Genomic DNA, 18085 nt, shown 5'->3' with positions numbered 1-18085 from the left:
GTGGGAAGGGGAAAGGACAGAGCTGGAGGAGGCACTAGACTCCCGGGCGCCCCTTCACCCAGCCGCTCATGCCCAGGCCCTGGAGGGAGACTGTCAGCAGCACAGAAGGGACTTGTTTGGGGAGGTGGAGAAGAGGCTGAGTCACAGCCTCACACTGTCCCAGCCTCAGGCCAGAAAGGCCCTGAAGTAGCTGCAACTCGAACTCCATGTCCTTGCCCAACTCTTTGAGGGGTAAGGAAGAGCATGTGAATAAGAGTACTGGGGGAGGACCCAGGCCTTGCAGCCCCCTCCCTACACGGAAACTCAGCCGGGCCCAGCTCCTCTCTCCTTGCTGTCTCTGGTGCCTGTCTCCTCACCCTCCAGAGCAGCAATCTGGGAGCCACAAGCAGTGATCCTGAAGACTCGGGGTCAAGCACACTGTTCCAGGGTGGGAGAACGGTTCTGACTGTGCTGCTCCTGCCAGAGTTTCACAGCTGCTTTCCTTCCTCACCCTTGGGTGAAGACCCCAGAAGGCTGTCCAGGCCAGAGCTACAACTTCTGTGAAGCCAGAGCTCAGGAGGGAAGATGCATGACGGTCCCACCGTCACTGCCTTTCCCATCTCCCCTCAAGTGGTTCCTAGAGACTTAAGGCTAACAGCCTAGACCCAAGGATCTTTTTCGGATGTGATTTTCCTTCATTTCCCAAGTCAACCCACCGTGCCCAGTGCTGTCCTTCCGTCTCCTGTGGTACTAGGGAGGGCCTGGGAGAGGAGTTTAGCCAGAACTAGACACAGCCTTCATATTCGTGTATTTATTCTCAGAACATACAAACTCATCTTCTCAGAGAATAGAAAACAGAAATTTCACTGACTTCAAGATGGACTCAGCCAGCTCACCTTGTCCCCTCATCTACTATAAAAATTCCCGGGGTGAGGGACGCCTCAAGTGCACAACACCCCTTGGTACAGGGGCCGTGCACAACTCTAAACAAGGCTCTCGACTTGTTTTATAATCCAAAAGGGCAAACAGCTGTCAAAATGACGATAAGAGTCCAAGGTCCATAATTCTCAGTACCCGATTCCCTGGGTCATCTAGGGCAACAATGGTGCCGTGGCTTAGGCAGTCAAGTCTGTGCCAAAGAAGTCCCAGCCCAGCAGCCAGGTTTTTGTTCAGTCTGGGAGGCGATGCCAATTGGCTCCCCCTTTAACTGGCAAGAACTGATGGCCCGATGCAATCCCAAAGCCCGCCTGAGGGGCAGAGCTGGGCCAAATCCCTGGTAGTTTGTTCTGCCTGCCTCCTAGAGCAGCTTCCTCCCCTTTGACAGACCTGCACTCAGGCCTTCAGCCCTGAGGGCCTGGGCCAAGGAGTCTGACTGCTTCCTAAGCCCCTGGAGGAGTGAGGGCCTGGGAAGAGATGTGAGTCTCCTGAGGAACAGGCTCCAGAGCGTGGCCTTGAACCCTGGGGTGAGTGCTGCGTCAGGCAAAGATGGTCTCTTCCCGGCGCTTCTTGGTGAGGATGGTGCCTGGTTTGTGCTGGGCGTCAGGGTGGTTGGCTAGCTCTGGGGGGCAGGAGGACACCGGGCTCTCCAGAATGGCTTGCTTCAGCTCATAGAACACAGCAGAGTCCTCTTTGGTGAGGAAGGTGATGGCCACACCACTCTTGCCTGCTCGTCCCGTGCGGCCAATGCGGTGGATGTAATCTGGGGAGGGGGGAGAAATGTCAGGGTACCAGGCCAGATGCCCTGGTGGGCAGTGTCTGAAGCCTCCACTTCTAAAGGCACCCTCTTCCCTGCCACACCTCCAAGGGCAGTAAATGCAGCTTGTGCTGCCTGAACCTGCAGGGCCCACGGTGCTCTCCCCAGCAGCACTGCTGATGGAGGTCACCCTATCACACTCGGACAGTGTGACCCAGCTCCACTCTTCACACCCAGAGGACAGAGTGCTGTCCCAGGCGCTGAGGGACAGGAGCTCTTCTCACAGGAAGAAGCAACTCCAAGCTCGAGGCTGAGAGAGCTGAGAGCAGCGGCCCCCTCGGTGGAGACATTCGAGAAGAACCAGGCAGGGAACCACCCTTTACCTGGAGTGAAGCTGCTTTCCCCTGCACTCACCCTCAATGTTCTTGGCCATGTCATAGTTGACAACCATAGACACATCTTGGATGTCGATACCACGACCCGCCACATCTGTAGCCACCAAAATATCCTTGGCCCCAGCCTTGAGGTTGGACAGTGCAAACTCTCGCTGCTCCTGGCCTTTTCCACCGTGCAGTGTACAAGCGTTGTACTGTTGGAAGAATGGTGAGGTGAAGAAAGAGCAATGGGATCACAGAGAGACACAGAAGGCAGGAGGGTAGACAGGGAGGGAGGGTTGCGGAGAGGAGAGGGAGAAGGAAGGGGAAGGAGGCGGGAGAACAAGGGCAAGTGAAGTATGAAGGGAGCAGATGAGCTGAGGAAAGGGATGGAAGAGACGGCGGTGCGGCAGACAGACAGGACAAGGTTAAGGGTAGGGCAATTGGGGTGAGATGTGGAGTCAAAACAGATGACAAGTAGTGGAAGAGAGAATGAGGGCAAGATGAGGATAGAAAGCAGGGACCAAGAAATTCAAGGCCGTTTCAGTGTTGAGTGGAGAGGACACACCCTTCCCCTCAAACACCAGATTCAGGAGTAAAGGACGCTGATCACTAACATCTGCCTCCTGACCACGCCATCCCCTCTCCTCAAAATACTTGGTAACAGAACACTCCAACCCACTCCACTCCACACGCTCAGATCCTGCCAGGATATGTGTCTCCCTGGCCCCAGCCCACCTGGAGGAAAAGCCGAGGCAGCTGTGGCTGGCACTGCTGGAATGGACAGGGAGTCACAGCAACTGACTGAGTCCCCTTTATCCCCATCTACCACCCCTCTCCCTCTGACCCTGACTTGTTAAATACTGTAAAGGTTCAAGAATGGGTCGGAATTGAAAGCAGGAGCCCAGGGGGCCCGACTAGCTTCAGAAAGCCGCACCAAAGAGACGAGGCATTGCCCTCCCCTGCCAGACACACCCCCATCTTCTCCAGGGATTTGGCCAAAACATCACAGCCCTTCTTCTGGTTGACAAAAATGATGATGGGTGGATCAAAGCCTTGCTCCAAGATTGCCAGCAGCTTTTTCCTGGAGAGAAAAGGATGAGAAAAATTACACACATACCCCTCCACTCCAAGTGAAATGCCCAACCCTGATCTACAAACACCAATTCCAGAATCTCCAGTGCCCGTGGAATTCTGAACAAAAAAACAGAAACTCTTCAACATGGTAGAACAATCACCCTCCAGCCACCACTGGCACTAAAGAGTCCCTTCTCCCTTGTGTTTCCTGACTCAGGTGCCCCCATACCTCTTTTCGGACTCTGACATGAGGAAGACTTTCTGTTCCACACGTTCATGGGGCTTGCCTGCAGAACCAATGTACACCACAGCAGGTCGCCGAAGATAGCTCCGGGCCAGACGCTCTACCGCTGGGGGCATGGTGGCCGTGAACATGACTGTCTGTGAAAACAAGAGGTCTAGCCCTGAGCGCAGGCAGACACACCACACATGCCACCATCAGCACAAGCAGCACACCCCAAACTAAAGAACAGAAAATGAGCCTGGACAGGAAACAGTGTTTCAGAAAACTGCCCCTTGCCTTCCCACTTCTTTCCTCAGTGGCTACTCAGCAGAGTACTTTCTACCTTATGATAGAAGGAAGGGCTGAGTCATCTGCCAGAACCTGCGGCGGCGGCAGCGTGACTCTCAAGAATCATCTTTCCAGGCTAAGAGGCTACACTGCTAGCACTGTGAGAGGACCGTACGCAGCCATGCCTCACCATTCTGGAAACAGGTACTCTGGCCCACCAAGGGCAAGAAGGGCCCTGGAGCAGGTCTGGCAACTTGCCCAACTTCTCCCGGCCTGGGGAAGCAGCCTTACTTGGCGGTACTTGTGTTTTCCTGACTCAAAGTTGGCCAGCATCTTCTCAGGGTCCTCGGCCTCATCTGTGTCCGGCTTCTGATTGCTGACAGGCATGTGCTCCAGGATCTTCTGGACATCTGGCTCAAAGCCCATGTCAATCATCCTGTCTGCCTCGTCCAGAACCACATAGGTGCAGCGGCTCAGCACCAAGTAGCGGTTCTCTAGCACGTCGATCAGACGTCCCGGGGTAGCGATCACTATCTGGGGGGCACAGGGGAGTCACGTGTGGCCCAGCAGATACCCTTTCCTTCCCCTCCTGTCAACTATCCACCTACTTGGACAACAGATCCCCAGTGCTAAGAAACTTGGCCCCCAAACTCTATTTAGGTTTGGAAGTGAAAATTCCAGAGAACTGGCATGAAATCACTCGGATTTTTTTTTCTCAGGAGTGAATGGGGTCTCTGGGTAAGGTCCAGGGGTTAGACGGAAGAGGCAACATCAACAGGAACTTTCTTAGATGGAAGAGAGACTAAGTGATATGGTGGAGGGGGTTGGACAGTAGGATTAGGAAGCCTGCAGAAGACTCAATTCCTCCAGCAGACCTCTTGTAAAAAGCTCTCCTTCTACCCTGAGAAGAATGCAAAGCAAAATCAATGACGCAGTCTGGCAGAGTGATTAAGAGCACAGCCTTCAGACATGAATCTCAGTTCTGCCCATCACCAGCTGTGACTCTGAGCAAGTTATTAACTTGATCCTCAGCTTCATCTGTAAAATGGAAGTACCATTATCCATTCTCCTAAGGTAGTTGTGACAATGATGTGCAAAGTACAATCCCTGGTGCCTAAGTCCTCCATAAATAACAGCACGTATCTATAAGCCAGCCCCCTTTTCATTTACTGTACATCTATGGCAGAACTAGAAACACTTCCATCCCAAACGGCGGGCTTGCTGCTGGCTAGGTGAACCAACCTCACAGCCCATGCGCAGCCTGAAGCCCTGGTCTTCTCTGGAGATGCCGCCAATAACAGCCACAGTGCGGATGCCCAGCGGCTTCCCAAACTTGATGGTCTCTTCCTCAATCTGCTGAGCCAGCTCACGAGTAGGGGCCAGGATGATAGCGTAAGGGCCCTGGTCGGACTCTTCGATCCTGTGGTAAATGGGGCAGCCCGCAGTTTCATAAGCTTTGGTTCTCATCCAACCACAAACAGGAGCAAGATAAAGTCACTCTTAAGGGCAGCTATGAGAATGGGGAGGGTGGTGGGAAAAGAATGCAACAAGTGCTCTTAAAAATCAGACTCCAGGACAGCCAAGCACTCCAAGGAGTGATCTGTACCAGCAATAAAATAACCATATGCTTCTTTGATATCATGATCCAATTATTCCCTAATATCTGACCCAGGCTAACTAAAGAAGGGTCCTTCTGATTACAGACTTAAAAAAGAAGACCAAATGCTCATTTGCCATTTTCACCCTTCCCGCCCAGAGGAGCCAATGCTGGCTGCTCTCACCTGTCAATTTTGGGGAGAGTGGTAATCCAGACCAGCAACGGGATGAGGAAGGCTGCTGTCTTGCCGCTGCCAGTCTCAGCCACGCCAATGATGTCACGATTCTGTAGCCCAATGGGGATTGCCTGGCGCTGGATAGGTGTCGGCTCCTGCAGTGACCCAGAGATAGCAGTGGGTACAGACAACGGGTACAGAATTATGCAACCTGGACTACTGCTGCCAGGCTGGGCACAATGGGAAGAAACCAAGCACAGTGAAAAGGTATGGGACCCGAGAAGAAACACAATCAACAAACAATACTTCAGAAACTGACAACATATGGGAAGGGAGGTGGGAGGGGGGTTCATGTTTGGGAACACATGTAAGAATTAAAGATTAAAAAAAAAAAAAACCCTCAAAGTCCAAAAAAAAGAAAAAAAAGAAACTGACAACAACATCACCTTGGTGCCCACTGGCAGAGGAGGCACCAAACAGTCAAGGAACAAAGTCTTCTGTTCGCAAATTAAGCATGTGCCCCTGGAATCTGGCAGGGTGTCGGACCTCGGGCAGTCTGCGCATCTCACCTTGTAGCCACACTTGTCGATGACCTCCAAGATGTGTGGCGGCAGAGAGGAGTCTTTCCAGGACCGGACGGGGTTGGGGATCTTGCCGCCTTTGGTGGTGATGCTATAGTCCTCGCGGAAGATCCGCCAGTCCCTGTCCGTCATCTCATCCAGCTTTTTCTGGGACCAATGCCGATCATCCCAGCGTTGCTTGGCTTCCTTCTTTCGAAGTTTGCGGAGTCTCGCCCTGGAGCAGGACACGGGGAATAAATGGGGTCCATATCCTCCATCTCCTTCCTGTAGACTCGGCTGTGCCCCCGAACCCATAGCCCTGACCACTCACTCCTCTTGCTCCTTTTCTTCCAGCGTCCGCCTCTTCTCCATTAGGTCTCCATAGAAACGCGACTGCTCTCGTTTCTGCTGCTTCAGGTCAATGCCTGCAATGAAGCCTCGCCCCAACAACTGTACCTGGTGCCGTTCTTTGTACCTGGGGTTGAGACAGAGAAAGAAGAAAAGAGAAGAAGCTGCTAAGCACAAGGCTGAAGGTGTGCCAGTTCCCCTTTCGGTCAGAGTCTTTTCCCACCCAGAGGGCTATTGACTATTGTTTTACCCATCTCCCCATCCCAGCCTATCTCACTCCTATCTCTGTAGTCACTGATTCTCTCTAGCAACTGCCTAGTTTAAAAGACCTAGCACTGAGGCATGAAACCACTCACAAGGGGTTGTAGTCAATGGAAGTGTCCTCAGACGCATCCCACTCAAAGACAAACTTGCGGTCGTTGAGATGCCTTGTCCGGCGCCGCTTCTTGATGCCACCGAGGTAACGCTCCTGCCCAGAGACAAAACACAAAGCCCTTTAAGCAGGAGGCCCAAACCTCACATACAGAGATCAGAACAGCCACACAGCTAAACCTCATTTGTGTGTGTGGAGGGTGGGGCCCAAACCTTAATGGCGTGCAGCTCCTTGCTCTTATCCTTCTCCTCCCGGATCTTCTGCCGCCCTTCCTCATCCTCATTCCCGTTGGTCTCCCTCTCCATCCTCTCCCTGCGCTCCCGACGTTCCCGTTCCTGAGGGTCTTCTGCAGACCAAAGAGAACAAAGCTGCAGAAGAACTCAGTGGAAGAAAAAGAGGGCATGGAGATCATCCAAACAACAGACACCAAACGAGTAAAAAGGAAGGGGGGACATTTATGATACAAGGGGAATGAAGACCTAACAGAAAGAGATGTTTCTCATGAACGTGCCCCAGCCACCCTCCTCCAAACTCAAACAGGTCTCAAGCCCTTCTGAGTGACACCACAATCCTGCCCCACCCTTTCCTACCCCCATCGAGGACCACGGGGTAAGAAAACGAACCCAACATTTTCCTGCCCAAGTCCTGGAACTGCTTCCTTTTCTTCCTCTCTTCTTCAAGCATCCTCTGCCGTTCCTCCACCTCCTGCTGTCGTCGCTTCAGGGCTTCAGCCTCTCGTTCTGCTTTGGAGAGGAACTTGGGCTACAAAATAGATTACAACTGTTAACAAGGATCTGGGGACAGGGTAGACTCACATCACTGATGGTGAGATGGCAAAGGGCCCAGAAATACCTGTCCAGGCATTAAATGTGTAAGGAAAATACAAACAGGCCTGGGACCTTGTTAAAGGCTAAACTATGTCTCCCTCAAAATCTGGATGTTGAAGCCCTTAACTCCCATCCCTCTGAGTAGACTGTATTTAGAGAGGTGATTAAGGTAAAATGAGGCTCCAAAGATAGGCCCTACACAGATCTAACTGTATCTTTATAAGAACACTTGGACAAACAGAGACACCAGGGGCCTGTACACAGAGGGAAGGGCCTGTGAAGATGGAAAACCCACCCACCTAAAAGTCAGGGAGGGAAGCCTCAGAAGAAACAACCCCATTTGATCTTGCATTTCTAACGTCCAGAACGGTAAGAAGGTAAATTTCTGTTCTTTAAGTCACTCAGTCCGTATGTTCTGTCGCGGCAATCCTAGGCAACTAATACAGACCCTCAAGCTCTTACCTTGGCCTCGGCTTCCTCCTCAGCCTTTTTCTTGGCCAGAAGTTCCTCCAAGGATAATGGCTGGGCCTGAAGATAAAACACAGGACTTCAGTCCATAGAGGCTCTCTCCCTCTGAAGAACAACAAAGTCAGGCTTAAACTGAAGAGTATGGTAAGGGGAAAAAAAAATTCTTCCTCTTTTTACCTTAGGCTTCTTATCACCATGTTCATCCTCTTCATCCTTTCTAGAGTCTCTATCTTTCCGAGATTTAAAATCTTTTCCTCGGCCAGGAGATAAACTTTAAGGCAAATGAACAGGGGAACAGTCCACATCACTTTTTTTTGGCTACGCTGTGAAGCATGTGAGATCTCAGTTGCCCAACCAGGGATCCACTGCAGTGGAAGTGAGGAGTCTTAACCACTGGACCACCAGAGAACTCCCCATATCACTGTTACTCTAGCCCCTGGATGAGATTCAGACTGAGCCCCCGAAAGACAATGGAAGTTTTCCCATGACTCAACAAGACTTGCCCATGGTCATCCAACAAGTCCTGAAGTTCCTTTGGCAGGCCTAGTCAGTCTGCCTGCTCTGAAACCAATGATGGCCCTGTCTTGGGCCCATGATACCTGAACCTCCTTTTCTGAGACTAATCTCCTCTGGGATGTGGGTCTTAACTACTGATATCAAAAATATTTCCTCCAAACATTAGTCACAAAAAACAATCAAATATTACCATTTGTAGCAACATGGATGGACACAGATTATCATACCAAGTAAAGTAAGTCAGACAGAGAAAGACAAATATTAGATAATATCACTTATACATGGAATTGCAAAAATAATCAAATGAATTATTTACAAAACAGAAACAGACTCACAGACACAGACAGCAAACTTATGGTTACCAAAGGGGAAAGTGGGCAGGGAGGACTAAATTAGGAGTATGGGATTAGTAGATACACACTACTATATATAAAATAAACAACAGGATTTACTTTGTAGCACAGGGAACTACATTCGATATTTCATAGTAACTTATAATGGAAAAGAATTGGAAAAAAATATATATGTGTAACTGAAATCACTTCACTGTACACCTGAAACTAACCCAATATTATAAATCAACTATATTTCAATTAAAAAAAAAAATCCTCCAGTTAGCAAATGCACATCAGAAGGGAAAAAAAAAAAAAGACCCTGCCCTTACTTTGTAATGCACAATGAATTCAGCCAACATGGCCACCACCCGCACCCTTCCCAGATACTGCTATATATTCCTTCGCTCACTTCTCCTTCCTATCAGTCCCAGCAATCTTTTCCCCATATCTGCTATAAGCATAATATACAAGAGATCTCAAATAACCACAGTGTTTGTTATGAGGATTCTATCTTTTGCCCTGAATTCTAACCTACATATTCAGGGCCTAATAAAAACTTTGTATAGAAAGTTTCCAGAACAAAGAGATCAAGATATTGGCACATTAAGCTAACCCAACAAGTACATGTTGTATATTCTGGGTAGGAAACTGAATGGTCTGATGGAGCTATAGGAACATTCTGTTGGCTGGTAACCTTTTCAAACTAATTTCAAAATTCTAAGAACAAGCGGACCCTCAAGGGGCTGTGACTTCACTAACTGGTTATACATTCTAAAGAAGATGTGTGCCTTCTAAAAGACAGCTCTGCAATAACTACCAACAGGATTCACTGTGGAAAATTCACTTTCCCGTGAAGCTGGGCGAGCTGAGATGGAGAGGAAGCAGTGAGGGCGTTGCCCTAAAGCCCACTCCAACCAGTCAGGCACCTGGATCGCTTGCGGTCCTTGTCCCTTCGGTGCCCATCCTTATCCCGGTCTCGGTCCTTCTTATTCCGATCTCGTTCCTTATCTCGCTCTCGCTCTTTGTGCCGGCGATCTCTGAAGACAGAGCAATTAAGAAATCATGTGATATTTCCTGTGGACCTGCACTGCAGCCCTAAGAAGGTTCCCACGCTCTTTTCTTCCCAAAGTAATATTTTACAAATTAGAAAATGTGTTTCCCAAAAAATTATGAGAGAATTCTATTAATAAGGTCTTAGAACTCCAAGCTGCACTGCTAAGTACTAATGACAACCATAGGCCATGGACTGTGTGAACAGATGAACTATCTTCCTCAATCACTGGGAACTTCATCTTACAAGTTTCCTCTTTACCTGTAAGAGCTACTGGGTCCCCAGGTGTAGAGAAACCTATGACAGACTCATGTCCCAATATGGAGGCATCAGAGGAACCAAGGATAAAGGAGTCTGAAATGTACACTCCCTTTCCAGGTAACACACAGCAAGTTACTTTACCTTTCTGTAGACTTGGATCGGGAACGGGAGCGAGAACGGCTGACTCCTCTACGCCGATCCCTTGAACGATGCCGTTTCCTGTCTTTAGATGGGGAAGACTTCCGGTCTCGGTCTCTATCGCGGTCTCTGTCAGGAGTCCGAGATCGCTTCCTCTCCTCCTTGGAAGGTGATGCATCACGGTCCTTCTTATCAGCCAGCTCTCCTGCCATCTATCGTGCATAAGACGAGTATTTATTATGTACTGGGTACTTTCCTGAACTTTTTTTTTCTTTTCTGAACTTTTTACAAACAATTTACTTAATCTCAAAACAATCCTCTGAAGTAGATATAGTGGTGTGCCTGCTTTATGGATAAAGAAACTGAAGCTCAGATATATAAAGTAACTTGCCTAAGGATACCTGGGTGTTAAGTGTCAGAGTTTCAGGCAGTCTGGCTCCAGAGGCCCATTCTTATTTATTAATACTCTCTCTCTGGGATTCCTTTTTGTATATATTCATTTCCAAAAGTGTACAATAAGCATACCTAATTTTTATAATTAAACTGCAAGAGTATTAAAAGAAATTTACCAAATGAATAGTATACTAGCTATCTCTAGAAATATCTTGTATTGCTCATCTTTGGAATCTACTGTATCTGCCAGCCCACCAGGATCAATAAACTACATCTAAGGGAGATAAGTTATCTTGGGCACATAACGAAAACTCAAAAGAAAAAAAAAAGAAAACTCAAAAGAGAAAAAAGGAGTTTAATTTTGAGATGTGGGATTATGATCAGCACCTCAAGGAAAACCTAAGTTCAAATAGAAGAGAAACTCACTTTTACACAGATTAAAAGAAATGTACTTCTAGTTATGCAATGGCAAAAACTTGGGTGACAGGTACATAGGACCTCCATGCACTTTTGTTTTAAAATTTCCTGTGAATCTATGTCTTTTGGAAACAGTGAGAGACTTTATTTTTTGGGCTCCAAAATCACTGCAGATGGTGACTGCAGCCATGAAATTAAAAGATGCTTGCTCCTTGGAAGAAAAGCTATGATAAACCTAGACAGCATATTAAAAAGCAGAGACATTACTTTGACAACAAAGGTCCATCTAGTCAAAGCTATGGTTTTTCCAGTAGTCACGTATGGATGTGAGAGTTGAACTATAAAGAAAGCTGAGCACTGAAGAATTGATCCTTTTGAGCTGTGGTGTTGGAGAAGACTCCTGAGGGCCCCTTAAGACTACAAGGAGATCAAACCAATCCATCCTAAAGGAAATCAGTCCTGAATATTCATTGGAAGGACTGATGCTGAAGCTGAAACTCCAATACTTTGGCCACCTGATTCGAACTGACTCATCTGAAAAGACCTTGATGCTGGGAAAGATAGAAGGCGGGCAGAGAAGGGGATGACAGAGGATGAGATGGTTGGATGGCATCACCGACTCAATGGACATTAGTTTGAGCAAGCTCTGGGAGTTGGTGATGGACAGGGAAGCCTGGCGTGCTGCAGTCCATGGGGTCACAAAGAGTCCGACACGACTGAGCGACTGAACTGGACTGTGAATCTATGATTATTTTAGAATTAAAAATAAGGGAGGAAGGGATGGAATAGAGCAAGGAGGCAGGAAGGGAGGAAGAAGTGTACCAAAAACTAGAGATCACAGACGTTCTGACATTCCATACTCAGATTTTCACAGCCCTGATTATGATCCAGTCCCACAAAAAGTTTGAGCAGGAATTGTTCTGTCCCCATCCTGCCTGGGGGATACTGAACACCATACCATACTGTCAACTGCCCTTTAGACTACAAAATCTATTTCAGCGAGGTGCTAAATTCAGACAGCAAGTCTGAATCTGCCTCTATTCTACCATCACCATCATCATTCCTAAGCCTCAGGATATATTTCTCAAAACTTACTTTATCTCCAAATGGTTCCCATGCAATAACAGTTCCCTAACCTACAGCTTACAATCCCCCTTTCCCATGTAATTCCTGTCATGTATCTTTAAGAAGGGAGAGGGTAAAGAAAAGAAAAATGAACAAGTAGCACTTTAAAAAAGTTGGAGACGACCTAGTTTACCTCAGAATTGCCAGTACATCATGCATAAACCATGGACATTACACTTACGTCTCTTTCACTTATAGCCCTAAGAAAACAATCAGAGGAAAGGCAATCCTGGACATCACCATTATTTCAACAAATACTCACTGAGTACCTGAGAGGCGCCAGAAACTGTTCCAGTACTAGAGATACAGCAGTAAGCAAAACAAAGCCTCTGAACTCATACTGCTTAAATTCCAGTGAAGCAGACAGCAGTTAGGCAGAAAATAAGAGAATTTCAAACAGTGTAAGTGCTAATGAAGAGAACAAAGCAGGGTGTGTGATGGGGAGCAGCATGAACAAGAGGGCTCTGGAAAGAATTTTTTAAATGACATGTAAGCTGAGAATTGAATGATGAGAAATAGAGAATCCATAAAAATCAGGGAAAAGAATTTATTGTGTAGAAAGAACAGCAAGACACTGAGGCAAGAGCTAGCTTAGCATGTTTGCTAACTAAAAATAGGCACGTGTGGAATTCCCTGGTGATCCAATAGTTAGGCCCTCACAATGCCAGGGCCAGGTTCAATCCTTGGTCAGGAAACTAATATCCTGCAAGCTATGCAGCACTGCCAAAAAAAAATACTCATGTGGTCAGGAGTGGCAGAGACCAAGGGGAAAACTGGCTCAAGATGCGCTCAAGGAGGTAGGCAGGAGTCAGATCATGGAAACATGTTTTAGGGCAGGCTAGAAGAACTTGGCTTTTAGTTTAACTGCAGTGGGAACCTTAGAAAGGTGTTAAACCAGAAGTAATATGGTCTTATTTTACATTTTTAAAGAATCACTTCAGTGACTTGCAAAAGGCAAAAATGGACACGGAACCACTGAGAATGCTATTATGGTAGTCCAGACAGAAGATAACAGTGGGGACCTCTCTGGTGGTTCAGTGGCCAAGACTGCACTCCCAATGCAAGGGGCCCAGGCCTGATCCTTGGTCAGGGAGCTAGATTCCACATGCCACAACTAAGAGTTTGTATGCCACAACTAAACAATTCCTTGTGTCCAACTAAGACCTGGTACAGCCAAATAAATAAATAAATATTTTTAAAAAGGTAACAATGGTTTGTTCTAGGAAAGTGAGAGTGGAGACGGAAAGAAGAGAGCCTCAAGGCAGATTCTGAAGACAGAGCTAACAGGACTTACTGATGAAGGGAGGAAGCAAACAGGAGACACTCAAACTCCTATATGGCCTGACCAACTTAAATGGCTCACAGCGCCATTAGTGACTGCAGAAGACTGGGGAAGGAGAAGATGGAGGAAGAAATTTAATGTTTCATTTTGATCCCGGTGAATGTAAGATGTCAGAAAGAAAACCAAGTGGCGATTCCAGGAAGGCAGCTGAAAATGCAGTTCTGGAACTTAGGAGAGAGTTGGAGACAGTAATGTGAGTTATCAATATACAGATGGCTTTTAAAACCATAGGACACTAAATGATTATTATCTAAGTAGGCATTCTAGTTAGGAAGAAAACAGAGGAGGACCCAGGGACTTCCCTGGTGGCCCAGTGGTTAAGAACCCACCTTTCAATGCAGGGCACACAGGCTGGATCCCTGGTCAGGAAAGTAAGATCTCACATGCTGCAGAGCAACTAAGCCCACCTGCCCCAACTAGAGAGCCCAAGCGCTGGCAGGAAAAAACCTACACCACAGCGCTGCCACCCCCTCACTACCGGAACTGCAGCTAAGACCCAACTCAGTCATAAATATTTGTTTTAAAAACAGGACCCAGGATTGAGCTCTGAAACACTGTAACGTTTAAAAGTCAGGCATAGAAGCCAGAGAAGAAAACTGGAAAGAAACAATAGCCAGTGAAAAACAAGAAAAGATAGTAAAGTATGCCATCACAGAAGCCAAAAATGTGTTTCAAGGAGGGAATGCTGATCTGTGTCAAGTGGAGAAAGACTGGAAGATAAAGGAGTCACCCTCGCCTTTGTAAAAACAGAGATGACAAGAGCTGTTTTAATGGCATGGTGGGAGTAAAAGCCTGAGTGCAATGAGTTTAGAAAAAAATGAGAAGTGCAAATAAGCAGACAGTAAACACAGGCAACTTTTATTGTAGGTTCTACTCATCACAAACCTCCGGATCTTTGAGTTCCTCAGTGCTTGCAGGACAGCACTGAGGAACTTCATTGAATGAACTTCATTTCATTCAATGAAGTATGCATTTATCAAACAACCACCATATGCAAGGCACAGTGCTAGGCACAGTGTGAGTTACAAAAGGAAATCAGCAAGATCCTGTCCACAGGAAGCTTACAAAACAATAGAGGATATGAGACACATACCAAGATGCAGGCTCAGATGAATTGCTGCACGAGTTCAAAGAAGTTTCCTTTCACTTGAAAAAGGAAATCTGGAAAGAGTGTAGAGGAAATGGCTCTTGAGTATTAAAATATAGGTAGAATTTGAAGATGTGTAATTGAGGGTTCCGGAAATAAGTCATTCCCAGCAAAAGAAATAATACAGGAGGCGCAGAGGCGGGAAAGCATGACTAGTTATGGGAGAAAAGCCAGAGTTTCAGTTTGGCTGGAGCAAGGGCTACTCCAAACATGAAAGAATAATATCGGACTGAGGATATCACGGGTGCTGTGCGCATGGACAAAGGTCTGACCCGTAACATCGTCCAGGGACCTGCCCTATCCCCGCCGGAGCCAACACTCCCACTGGGGCCCGCGCCCCTTCGCTCCTGCCGGATAGATCTTTCCAAGCTCGTGCCCTTTCCCTATGGTGTTCTTCCTCTCCTGGTCCCAGAGACAGGGTCGACCGCTGTCCCCTCATTCTCGCCTTCTCTGCAGGCTCGTGGAAACCGCTTCCATCGCCCGAGACTCACCACTCTTGAGCCCAAACCGCCCAACGCGGCCTCAACGTCGCCGAGTAGTCGCCATCTTTCCCGTTTCCTGGTCGCCGGGCTGCTCCCTCGGCCGCGCGGCAAGCCGGGAAGGCGAGTTCCTGGTCCCGGGCAGCGCAGGCCAACAACGCGGGGCCGAGAACTACCAATCCCCGAATGCACGGCGCGAGCGCCGGTCCCGGGACGCGGGGGCCGCTGGGCAATGTGGTTCGCCAAACATTAGAGTCTGTGGGAGGAAGAGTTTTTCATAGGTGGACTTTCATCAGAAGGTTTTTCTCTCTGCGGGCGCAGCCCTCCTGAAATATGCTGGTTTTCCTGAAAACTGTAGTTAACGACATCATGGCCCGTGGCTTACAACGGAGTAATTTAAGGCTTTCCTTATATATGAACTCGCCTGGCGTGCTGCAGTTCATGGGGTCGCAAATAGTCGAATACGACTGAGCGACTGAACTGAACTTACATATCAATAGCACGTAGTTATAACTAGCAACTGTACTAACAGCAATAAATACTTTACCATTTGTGGAAAAGTGGGTTTTAAAAAAAATCTTTGAGATAGATTATTTACAGATGGACAAATGAAAATTTAAGTTACAGGAGCAGCCTAGTATTTACCAGTGAGGGTGGGACAGTTCATTGTGTGAGACTATCCCAGCTTTGGGAGAACATATTAACAACCCTGGCCCCCGCGGTAACACCGCAGTTACTGTTACAACATTTTGAACATTTTGAAATGAGCTCACACAGTGGATTGCACCTCTTGGAAAGATAGTATCTTCCGGGCTGTGGCACCTGGTTTTCTAAACATCCCAGATAGGACCTGCCCTTTTCACTTTCTCGCTCTTTGGAATCTGGCCAGTTGTTTGGGTTACCTTAATACTTTTTATTCTTTCTCTCTCTTCAGTCCTCCAATGAGCTTTTTCCCCCAAAAAACTGTACTTTCACTTTGTTTCTCTTTGGTCTTGTGGTTAATAATTCTACCTCCCTTCCTCCCCAAAACAAAAATCTTGACAACTTCTAGGATGGTTTAGACAGATGCGTTCATGCTAAGTCGCTTCAATCGTGTCCGACTCTTTGCAGCACCACGGACCAGGAAGTAACTAACGTCTCCTTCCTTTCCTTTTTTCCCATCACGAGCTTTTGGGTTTCAATCCCACACGGCTCTTGGTCTGGTTTTTCTCTCTGAATGTGTTCAGTGCTGCTGAAGTAGAGCCTGGAGTAAGCCCAAATAACCTAAAACTCGGAACCTCACTGCACAAAGTCCAACAGTAACCCCAGGAGAGGCATCCTTCTGCTCTTAGAACTCTGAAGCCTTTATCTGCCCTCTTGGACCTCAGAAAAGGGAAGGAAGTTGTCCAAGATCAGTTAGGTGTAATTCACCCAGTGAACACTGGAGGGCTCTCCACTCACAGACTGGAACTAACAATCAGACCAAGGGGTAGAGCTGCGACTGCTCTTAACTAAGTTATCTTCTACTGCCCAACTCTGTGCTGGATACTTAATTACATTACTTACTTCACTGGTTCTAACACTTTAAGATGGGCATTATCTCCATTTCAGTGATAAGGAGATTTGTAGCCTAGAAAGATTAATTATACCTTTGAAGTCCACATAGTTCAAAGAATGAAGCCAGGATTAAACTCCAAGTTCATTTAACTTCAGCGTAGATGCTGTCCCCATGTTCAGGCTACCATTCTCAAACATCTTTAAAGATCAGTAAATGGAGGCCCAGAAAATTGATTAAGCTTGTCCAAGTGCATAGAGGCAGAGTTCCCTAGTACTTGCACATAGCTTTCTCATGATACTTGTGAGACATTGAGTTTAAAGAATACCTGCAGGACTTCCCTGGCAGTCCTGTGGTTAAGATTCCATATCCAATGCAAGGGGCTGGGGTTCTATTCCTGGTCAGGGAATTAAGACCCCACATGCCTAGCAGAGCAGCCAAAAAAAAAAAAATTTTTTTTTAAAAGGATACTTGCATGGTTTGTCCTACCCTGCTAGCTCTTTCACAAATATGCATCTTTGGAGATGGAGACAAAGGGGCTACATTCTCTTAGGGTTCATAAGTATAGTCTCCTATTTCAGCACCACATGGCTAGCAGTAAAGGACCCATGGAATTAGTTAACACTGAGACTGGGTTTGAATCCTGACTCCACTATTTACTAGAGTACAATCTTGTGCAAGTTATATGGCATCTCTGGCTTTTCTATTTACTCATTTATAAAATAGGAATAATAAGACCATTTGCCTCACAGGATAGGATAGCATGGGCTTCCCTGGTGGCTTAGATAGTTAAGAATCTGCCTGCAATGCAGGAGACCCAGGTTCAATCCCTGGGTTTGGAAGATCCCTTGGAGAAGGGAATGGCAACCCACTGCAGTATTCTTGCCTGGAGAATCCCATGGACACGGAAGCCTGGCGGGCTATAGTCCATGGGGTTGCAAAGAGTCAGACACAACTGAGCAACTGACACCACTACAACCATAGGATAGCAGATCAGGAAAAAGTGCGTGTTCTGTAGAGAACAAACTACTGGTTACCAGTGGGGAGAGTGAAGGGGCAATATAGGGGTGAAGGGAAGAATATGGGATATTTGAAATCATGTGTGTGAAACTTAAAAATTGCACAGCACTATAGAATTTAAAGACATTCAATTTTTTTTTAATAAAAAAATTAAATGGTTCATTTTTTTTTAAGTGCATGTTCTACAGCCAGGTTGCCTGGATTTGTATTCAGGTTCTACCACTTTCTAGCTGTGTGACCTTAAGCACATTAATCTCTCTGAACCTCAGTATTCCTGTCTGTAGAGTGGTGTTAGTACATCATAGGGTTATCACAAGAATAAGTAACATAAAGAACTTATAAGCA

General features: G+C 47.1%; 1 protein-coding gene across 2 annotated transcripts; it reads right to left on the bottom strand.

Moving 5' to 3' along the window:
• Nucleotides 1-775: 775 nt before the first annotated feature.
• Nucleotides 776-15288, bottom strand: DDX23 (DEAD-box helicase 23). 2 transcript variants are annotated; one of them, XM_052639567.1, is made up of 18 exons: nt 15199-15288; nt 14654-14721; nt 10287-10495; nt 9760-9870; nt 8160-8253; nt 7977-8042; nt 7311-7449; nt 6900-7033; nt 6671-6783; nt 6298-6441; nt 5976-6201; nt 5416-5561; nt 4877-5054; nt 3926-4168; nt 3353-3504; nt 3022-3130; nt 2087-2261; nt 776-1678 (listed from the first exon to the last, which is right to left on the bottom strand). In XM_052639567.1, the coding sequence occupies exons 3-18, from the start codon at nt 10493-10495 to the stop codon at nt 1455-1457; spliced, it is 2463 nt and encodes an 820-aa protein (XP_052495527.1). In that variant the 5' UTR covers nt 14654-14721; nt 15199-15288; the 3' UTR covers nt 776-1454. The 2 variants fall into 2 exon arrangements, with proteins under 2 accessions (XP_052495527.1, XP_052495528.1); XM_052639568.1 differs by lacking the exon at nt 14654-14721 and having other exon boundaries at nt 15199-15268.
• Between the last annotated feature and the right edge of the window lie 2797 nt (nt 15289-18085).

This window comes from Budorcas taxicolor, chromosome 5 (assembly GCF_023091745.1).
Source record: "Budorcas taxicolor isolate Tak-1 chromosome 5, Takin1.1, whole genome shotgun sequence".
In the NCBI taxonomy this organism is placed as follows: domain Eukaryota; kingdom Metazoa; phylum Chordata; class Mammalia; order Artiodactyla; family Bovidae; genus Budorcas; species Budorcas taxicolor.
This window is presented reverse-complemented; position numbering and strand designations above follow the sequence as displayed.

Excerpts from the sequence above, each read along its gene's own strand:
- DDX23 (XM_052639567.1), bottom strand. The coding sequence starts at position 10,495 with ATGGCAGGAGAGCTGGCTGATAAGAAGGACCGTGATGCATCACCTTCC. Across the intron at positions 8,043-8,159 it reads ATGGTGATAAGAAGCCTAAG|GCCCAGCCATTATCCTTGGA; the intron begins GTAAAAAGAGGA and ends TTTTATCTTCAG. Across the intron at positions 6,202-6,297 it reads GAAGAAAAGGAGCAAGAGGA|GGCGAGACTCCGCAAACTTC; the intron begins GTGAGTGGTCAG and ends GTCCTGCTCCAG.